The sequence below is a fragment of the Penicilliopsis zonata genome, assembly GCF_001890105.1.
Source record: "Penicilliopsis zonata CBS 506.65 unplaced genomic scaffold ASPZOscaffold_27, whole genome shotgun sequence".
Taxonomy (NCBI): Eukaryota; Fungi; Ascomycota; class Eurotiomycetes; order Eurotiales; family Aspergillaceae; genus Penicilliopsis; species Penicilliopsis zonata.
Genome location: NW_019208933.1, coordinates 271,637 through 280,608, shown reverse-complemented (window position 1 = coordinate 280,608; position 8,972 = coordinate 271,637). Strand labels below are relative to the sequence as shown.

General features: G+C 39.3%; 5 protein-coding genes across 5 annotated transcripts; 3 read left to right on the top strand and 2 right to left on the bottom strand.

Annotated features, from left to right (window-relative positions):
• Positions 1–3,423: 3,423 nt before the first annotated feature.
• Positions 3,424–3,870, top strand: ASPZODRAFT_47855 (hypothetical protein; the record flags this gene model as incomplete). Its single annotated transcript, XM_022728398.1, has 1 exon — positions 3,424–3,870. A coding segment is annotated over one exon (447 nt), but the record flags the coding sequence as incomplete, so codon positions are not given.
• Positions 3,871–4,074: 204 nt separating this feature from the next.
• Positions 4,075–4,773, bottom strand: ASPZODRAFT_20402 (hypothetical protein; the record flags this gene model as incomplete). Its single annotated transcript, XM_022727591.1, has 1 exon — positions 4,075–4,773. One exon carries the CDS (start codon positions 4,771–4,773, stop codon positions 4,075–4,077), a length of 699 nt encoding a protein of 232 aa, XP_022577146.1.
• A 1,142-nt stretch (positions 4,774–5,915) lies between these two features.
• On the top strand, positions 5,916–6,217 carry ASPZODRAFT_20401 (hypothetical protein; the record flags this gene model as incomplete). Its single annotated transcript, XM_022727590.1, has 2 exons — positions 5,916–6,077; positions 6,128–6,217. 2 exons carry the CDS (start codon positions 5,916–5,918, stop codon positions 6,215–6,217), a joined length of 252 nt encoding a protein of 83 aa, XP_022577145.1.
• ASPZODRAFT_137240 (hypothetical protein) lies at positions 6,189–7,283 on the top strand. The gene is made up of 2 exons (XM_022724253.1): positions 6,189–7,094; positions 7,191–7,283. The coding sequence occupies exons 1-2, from the start codon at positions 6,359–6,361 to the stop codon at positions 7,193–7,195; spliced, it is 741 nt and encodes a 246-aa protein (XP_022577144.1). The 5' UTR covers positions 6,189–6,358; the 3' UTR covers positions 7,196–7,283.
• ASPZODRAFT_76498 (hypothetical protein) lies at positions 7,238–8,692 on the bottom strand (the record flags this gene model as incomplete). The annotated part of the gene is made up of 2 exons (XM_022730094.1): positions 7,238–8,220; positions 8,281–8,692. The coding sequence occupies 2 exons, from the start codon at positions 8,690–8,692 to the stop codon at positions 7,238–7,240; spliced, it is 1,395 nt and encodes a 464-aa protein (XP_022577143.1).
• Positions 8,693–8,972: the final 280 nt, after the last annotated feature.

Sequence of the window (8,972 nt, the reverse complement as noted above, 5' to 3'; positions counted from 1 at the left end):
AAAATATTAAGATAACTAATAATATATATAAATAGACTATTTAAATATATATACTTTAATCTTATTTAGATAATTATAAGCTATAATAGCCTAAATTAAATTATATACTTTATTAATAATATAATAAAATTCTATTAAGCTAAGTATATTAAATATAAGAGTAATATTTATAAAATAATAATAAACCTTAAAGATTAGGTTAAATATTAGTTTAATATTAAGATAAAGATATATTATATAGATAATAAAAAGGCCTTAACTAAAGATATTAATTACCTTATTACTAGTATAATATTAAAATAGATAATTTTAAGAATAGTAGAATAGAATAGCTATATTAAATATACTAAAGGAGTGATATTAAAGATATTAAGAAGCCTATATATTAAAGATAATATATTATAAGATTTATAGCTAAAAATAATTAATTATAGAGTATAAATACTTAATAATATACTTATATAGGATTAAAGGTAGAAAATCTTAAGATAATAGTTAAATAAGCTTATTAATAGTATAATTATTATAGTTAAAAGAAATATAACTAATATTTACTTATATAGCTCTTATATATATATATAATAATAAGATATACTATAAAAAGAAAAGATAGAATTATAAGCACTAGTTAGATACTTTATTAAATAATTAGTATTAAATATTATTTATATATAAAACCTAAAAAAATAGATTATATTTAAATATTATAACTTTATAATTAATAAGATAATTAAATATAATCTAAATAACCTATTTATTAAGGTTACCTTATAGATGACATTATTTAAACTATCTATAGATTTATTAATATTATTATTAAATAAGCTAATTAAAGTTAATAATCTTATAAGTATTAATAATAAGAATATATATTAAAGATTAGACACCTAAAAGTAGAATACTATTATATAAATAATTAAATAAAATATACTTAATATAAAATCCTCTAAAAAAGGCTATTATAAACTCTTTAAGAATAATAATAATAAGTAAATAGACTACTAAGAATTAATAGTTATCTTATAGATAATAATATTAAAGTAAATATTAATATTATAAACTATATATATAATAGTAGTAATATTAAGTTTATTATAATAATTATAAATAATAATAAAATAATTAGATAAGTAGTTAAATAAGTAATTATAGGGTGCTCTAATAATAATATAAATATTAAGAATCTTATTTATAGATAAAGATTAAGAACTAGATAATATAAAGTATTATAAAATAAGACTAAGTCTAAATATTAAAAATATAATTTAAAGATAATAAACTTATAAAGCTCTAAAATAATATAAAGATAGTAATATATATACTATATAGAGACTAGATAATATATATAATATATTTAATATATTAATTATAATAAAGCTTAAGGACCTAAAGGCTTTAAGTATAAATAAATAGCTATATTAAAGCTAGATATTATTATTTCTAGATAACTAAAAGAAGATACTTAAGTATTAATATAAAAACTAGTTTATTAAGGCTATAATAATTAAATATAATAGTCTATCTAAATATAAAATATTTTAAATTATTAAATAATTAAATAATATTATAATTATTTTACTTTAATAAGTGTTTACTTATAAATTTAATTTAAATAATTATTTAAAAAAGTTTAAAATATAATTATATATATAAGAAGACTTATAGCTCTTCTTAATATAAGAAATATAAGCTATAATACTTATAATATAAATATTCTAGATATTAATAATATTAATTACTATATTTAATCTAGAGATATACTAATATAATATAGTTAATATATTTATTAATAGCCTATTAAATAAGGTGATTTATATAGATATATCTTTTAGATTTATATAAGATAATAAAGCTCTCTTATTAATATAAGCCTTATATAGGCTATAAAGATTATTAAAGTTATAATAAAAGAATTTAATTATAATTTTTAAAGTATTAAAACTAAAGCTATCTAAAGACCTCTACCTCTTTATAAATAATAAGCTTATCTTATTAATATATATTAATAATTTTATCCTTATCTACTTAAAAGAGAATAAAGTATATATAAATAAATTTAATAAAGTATTAAATAGTATCTATTAAATATATAAGATAAAACTTAAATAGTTCTTTAATATATAGATTTATAAAGACTATATTAACTAAAAGCTTTAACTATATTAAGATATTTATATTATAATAATTATTATAAAGTATAAGCTTCTAGACTATAAACTATTATAGATACTAATATTAGTTAATTATTTAATTAAGAATATAAAAACTATAATATAAAGTTAAATATAATATTATTAAAAATTAATATAATTACTTATTTATATAATAATTATTATAAAAGTAAAATTAGCCTAGATTATAAATAAATTAGAAGAATTTCTATTAAATCTATTAATTAAATATATTAAAGCTATAGAATAAGTAATTCTATATCTATATAAAATAAGATTTCTAGCTATTTATTATAGATACTTAATAGAGAGCCTTATAAATAATTTATTAATTAGCTAAATACTTATAAATTATCTAGTATTTATATATATAAGTAATATAATATATATAAATAATAATAACTATAAAAGTATATAAGGATATATCTATTTATTATATAGAGGACCTATAGATTAAAAGATATTAAAATAATAAATTATAATAATATTAATTATAAAGGCTAAATTAACTATAATCTTATATATAGAAAAAAAGCTATTCTAGTAAAAATAATTATTTATATTTATTAAATTTAATATAAAGTATTAGTTAAGTATTTTATATAATAATAAATAGACTATTAACTTATTTATAAAAGAGGTGCTATTTATATATATTAAGCTTTAATATATTAATATTTAATAGCACTAGCTTTACTAGGAGACCTAGGCTAGGATAATATAGATTTAATAAATCTTAATAGCTTATATACCTATAGATAACTTTATAAAGATATTAATAGGCCTATAATATTAAAAGTTTATTAAGATACTTAGTATAGAGGATATTAAGATAATAAAGATAATAATAAAGTTAAGATAATACTAGAGAGGTATATTATAGAAAAAAATAACTTTAAGGCTACTAATTAGGATAATTTATATATATTTATACTATTACTTAACTAGTTAAGCCTAATATAGTTAGTGTTATACTCTAATCTTTTATTTACTTGACATATCTGGCCTGACTAACATCAGATATACTGGGTAGTGTGTAAATTATATAGGAATATGATACTATTGGCCCTGAATACATATAGGATTTGTTAAACTACTTAATGTCAACTACCAATGCATCAAGTCTGGCTTATCAGAATTACACCTGCTCTACCTCTATCTCTTGCGTCAATATCTTGCCTCCTTTTCCAATATCAGGATGCCACCACCGCCCCAACAACTTTTGAGTCGCCTCGACAATCCCCATGATGCTCAGGGCTCGCATGCTCGGTGGCTCGCCCTTACGCAGCGTGCGCCTTCTTCGCACTCGTCCTTCATCTACGGCGTGAAATCGACCAAGATCTACTGCCGGCCGACTTGCCCTGCACGGCTTGCTCGACGAGCCAACGTCGACTTCTTCGACACGACCGACCAAGCACGAAGCGCAGGATTCCGGCCGTGCAAGCGATGTCAACCGGACAGCGCGAGTTTCGTCGGAGACAGAGAGGCTCTCGTCGCCCGGGTGATCGCCCTCCTACGGACCGGCAAGGCCGACCCAGAGACAAAGATCCGGATCAAGGATCTAGCGCAGGAGGCCGGGATGACGCCGAGCTATCTGTGCCGCGTCTTCAAGAAGACCATGGGCGTCACGATCGGAATGTACATGGCAGAGTTTGAGAAGGATGACGGCAATGCAGACACAGAGATGCCAGCGGCCCCGATGGGCGCCGGAATACAGCCCTTGATGCCAGTCTCACCAGGAGAAATCACAATCTCGAATCCCACGGACTGGCCGTGGGAAGGCTCGGCAGATGATGGGTTTGATTTGGACGAATGGCTTGCATCCGAAGCCTTCTGGAATCAGAACCTCTAATATGACAATCTTATGTAAAGTATTCACTTTCTGTGGCTCCTAAGCTTGTACTCAATACCTATCCTCCATATCAGATTGCAAGCCTTTCTCTTCGGCGCGCAAAGTCTTCTTCAAAATCACCAACATCGCCTTGTCGCCATGCCCCTTGACGTAGTCGATCAGCTCCTGAAAGACAACGGCCACCTGGCCTTCGGATACCAGAGCCTCGACCTCGGCCTGGAAGCCTCCAGGCACCCAGACCTCCTCCAGCATCGTCGCAGCCACGATGCCGTTCGTCCTGGTGATGCGAGCGAACTCGCGCAAAGCTGGCGTGGAACCGACATGGCCGAGGGTGAAGGTGCCCACGCAGACCACCGCGTCATACACTCCATCCGCCACCTCGATCCGGCAGGTCAGATCCCCACGGATCAGGTTGCGATAGACGCCGGTCTCCCTGGCCACGGCGAGCATGGCAGGAGAGAGATCGAAGCCGTCGATCACCGTCGCGCCCGCCGTCGCCAGCGCCTGTCCCACCAGACCGGTGCCGCACCCGGCGTCCAGTATCGCAGCACTTTCCGGCGAGCGGTTTGCCACGCGAAGAACCGCCTGGGCCACCAGGCTCGGAGCGACATAGTCCTGCGCTACGTCTCCCACCTCGTCGTTGTACGTTGCCGCCCACTTGTCGTAGATCTGCATGCATTCGTGGACGCTGAGAGCCTCGCGGGCTTCGCGCAGGTATGACTTGGGTAGTTGGACCTCAATCATCGACATGGTGAGGGATTGCAATGGTCTGCTTTCAAAAGTGGGAGAATCGAGACCCGGAGTCCCTCAAGGCGCAGCAGTGTTTGATATGTCAAGTACACTCTCATAGAGCTTCTTCTATTCCGGCTGCATCCATGACTTTTTATAGTGCGCGAAGATATTCCCGGGAGCAAATCTAGCCCACACACACACTGTCATGATTCCACACTCATTGCGCTGCTTCATTCTGCCTTGCTGAGTACCATTTCTTGCCAATTCCCTTCCAGGGTCCCCTGTTGACTCGCAGCTTGTTGGCTGGTCTTGATTGGCTATAATGAGTTCATAGCTGTTCCCCTGTATGATCATTAGCCAGCCCACGACTAGATAAGAACAAAAACTTGGTTGTCAGTCAATCAACATGAGAAAAAGGAGGGAAACCCAGAAATAGCTTTCACCCCCCTTAATTGGACTATATTGAGGTGATGGTCATATCCAGCCAACCCCCCTACACTCTCACACCTCGCGAAGAGTACATACATGGGTAAAGAATATTAAAGGTGTGTTACATGCAGCAGCAATTCATTTCTGCATAGAAACATAGTCTAGTATATATCAAAAGGCTCTGCCTAGTGGCAGATGACCGTGCCTCCTCGTCAGCTTCATCTCGCGTCATCCTAGACAGCATCCTAGACAACACGACATATCACATGCATCTAGGATCTCCCTCAGTACTACATCACTAGCACTGGATGGGCAGGTTGATCTTGTTGATCTTTGCTGTCATGTCATGAAATATTGATAAACTGAAGGTTGAACTGGTAGTCAGGAAGTGTAACCTGAGTATACTGCACTTGGTAAGAGTAAGACCATCCAGATCACTCTTCAAGCATTTGCCCATTGTACTCAATATGGCTAATAATCTATCAGCAGAAATGAGGGATAAACCGGGGGGTGAAGATGTATGAGACATAAAATTGCTTATGAAATAATGCTAGGATGCTAAATTATACAGGACATGCATCCTTCCTGATTCAAGTATAAATTCACCCATACTATATGGTTAAACAGGACTATTTTATGATTTCTCAAAGATAGCCTGCATCTTCCTCACCTGAGCCTAGGTTAGACAGTCTTTATACTATTAAATCTATCCCTATCAAATTACTATAAGCATGGCTATCCTAAGCTTGGACTATCGTCAATTCACCTCGGGAAGCAAAGCAGAGCGTGAAGAGTTTGCTCATACCTTACTCGCCGGCTTTATGAAAGATGGGTTTGCCAAGCTCCACAGTCATACATTCAATGAACAGGAAGTGAAAGAAATGTTTCTGTGGGTAAGAGACATCAGCCCATCTCGCCCTTCGAGCGGTGTTGACTTGTCCAGAGCCACAAATTCTTCGACCTGCCCATGGAAGCAAAGAACAAGATCCCGAACGACCCGGGACCACGGCCGATGCGTGGCTACACTCCCTAGAGAGTTGAGGAAGTCGGAAAGCTTCACCATGATGCGAAAGTGCGGAGCATGACGGACTCGAAGGTGATGCTTTTTTTTTTTTTTTCTTCTTCCGAGATACCCAATTCTAGCCCTCGTCGCAGACTGACTGATTGACACGCAATGCAGGAGCATTTCGACCAAGGACCCGAATATGACACCGAGTTCCCCAACCAGTGGCCCGAGGACCCCCAGTTATCCGGCTTCCGGCCCTTTATGGAGGCATTCTACCGCAAATGCGATGAGATCTGCCTGCGGCTGATGGAGGCCCTGGAGATGGCATGGGGCATTGAGGACGGGTCGCTAGTCGCGCGCTGCGTGCCCAGTGCCACCGATCTGCGACTGACGCATTACCCTGCCATCACCGTCGAGGAGATGCAGTCGGGGCGTACCAGCCGCATCGCACCGCACACCGATTTCGGGCCCATCACGCTGCTGTTTCAGGATAGCACGGGCGGGCTGGAGATCGAGGATCGCACCAGTCCGGACCCCGACTCCTTTATCCCGGTGCCGCCGACGCAGCTCTCCGAAATGATCGTCAATGTCGGCGACACTCTGACGCGGTGGACCAACGGCAAGATCACCGGCGGAGTCCACCAGGTCACCACGCCCGACGCCATGAAGCATGCCAACACCATGACCATTCCATCTCGCATGTCCATGGCTTATCTCTCCAAGGCGGGTCGCGATGTCTCCGTCGGGCCGTTGCCCAGATTTGTCTCCCGTACTGAACCCGCCCGTTACCCGGACATCACCGCCCTGGAGTTCCAAAGATGGAGGAACAGCATCGTGTACAATCTCGACAAGAAGGAGTATCCGAACGGGGTGGAGGGCTTGACTGGCTTGGCGGAGGCCTACGCTTGAAAAATAAGGGATACCGTCAGTCTGAGTTTACTTGCACAAGCGAGAAAGCGGCACCGTAATGGGGGGGGGGGGGTATATATCCAAGGCTTACTCTGACCATGCGACGAAATGCAAACGATATATTGTATTGCTGTATTTTCACCACTTGATCCTCCAATCCCATCCCTTGATCTTGATCCGCACCCACACAAAACATAGGAATGCGACCACATAGCTCAGCCCGGCGAAAAGCGCCGTCCCCCAATACCGTCCTCTCCCTGTACTCGCCACTGCACCGAGAAGGCTCCCGCCGATCGGAAGACTGGCCAGCACCCCCAAAGCCACGACGGTAAAGCAGCTGGCGTAATACCGCCCATACTCTTGCGTCTCACACAGTTGCCCCAAACAGATCGGCGTCAAACTGACATTCGAACCACTGCAGAACCCAAACAGAAGGACAAAGAGGATGAGCAGAGCCTCGTTCTCCAGGCCCGGGACAAGGATGTCCGGCAGCCAGAAACATAGCACCGACACCGTGCAAAAGAACAGCGAGACAATCATCGTATTGTATCGGCCGAAGCGATCCGCCAGATCGCCGGCGACGTACCGGCCGCCGCAGGAAGCCGCATTCAGGATGGCGAGAAGCTGGTAGGCAAACGCCGCCGATCCCGTCAGCGCATCGCTCGGGAATAGATGCTGTCGGTCGATGTAGTAGCTCGGGATGTAGGTGATGGGGATGAAGTAGGCCAGATCGGTGAACAGCACGCCGAGGGTTGTAAGGGCCATCGCCCCGGTTCCGTCCAGGAAGATGGTAGCGTCGGGTAAGGTATCTCGCCAAGTGGTCGCGGATCCCTTTCGTGGAGGCACGCGGCTCCGGCAAAATGCCACGCTCATGGCACAGAGGACAAGGAGCACAAAGGCGAGGATGCGGATTGACCAGCCCCAGCCGAGCTGCGGCAGCAGGGATTGTAACATCAGAGGGAAGATGACCCCGCCGAAGCCGCTTCCTATGAATGCGACACCGCTGGCGAGACCACGGCGCTTCATGAACCAGTGGGCGACGCACGCCATGGATGGTGTGAGGAGGAGGGAGGAGCCGATACCGGTCATGATCGCAAAGGCGAGGAAGAATTGATAGTATTCTATTGGCTTGTCAGTATAAAGAGGCGAGATTTTTAATTCTTACTCCATGATGCTCTCACCTTTACAGATACTAAATGAGAATATACCGATGAGCGTGCAGACTGTGCCGGCAAGAATAAGCGCCCGCGGGCCCATCGCGTCAAAGGTAGGACCGATTTGCATCCCACAGATCCAGTTGATAAAGGCGTAGACGGAGAAGATCCAGCCAGTCGTAGACGAGGACACATCTGGTAGGATATCCTTTGAGACAACAGCTTCAAAAACCCCCACGGTATTATACAAGCCTAGCGATGCTGTTAAGCCGCAGAATGCACCCAGGACGACCAGCCATGCATCGCGACCACCCTCCGGATAAGTGATAAGGTTGTCATCGGGCGTCAAATCGGTTGATGTCGAATGTCGTTGCAGTCCCCTGCCGATGTCAAGGGAAGATTTCTCATTTCCACTGGTGGATGCCTCGGCCACATCCATCTTAGGGGTTAGTCTATCGAGCTTCTGTATCAGAAGTTGGGCAAGGACTTACAGTGGCGAGTAGAGGAGGAATAAGTAGGGGTTTCTGCAGGTCAAATAGAAGGAAGCTTGAGAAGGAAATTGACCAAAAGGTAGAGTGTAAAGAGCAGATTTCCAGAAATTACCTTGATCAAATGTTCCCAGTCGATCTATGAACTCAATGTGGCCAATCAACAGCAGGCTTCGTTGTAGCCAATCATCTGCGTGCTTCAATCCTGACTCAGCCTGGCGACCCATAGAA

Excerpts from the sequence above, each read along its gene's own strand:
- ASPZODRAFT_137240 (XM_022724253.1), top strand. The coding sequence starts at position 6,359 with ATGCAGGAGCATTTCGACCAAGGACCCGAATATGACACCGAGTTCCCC.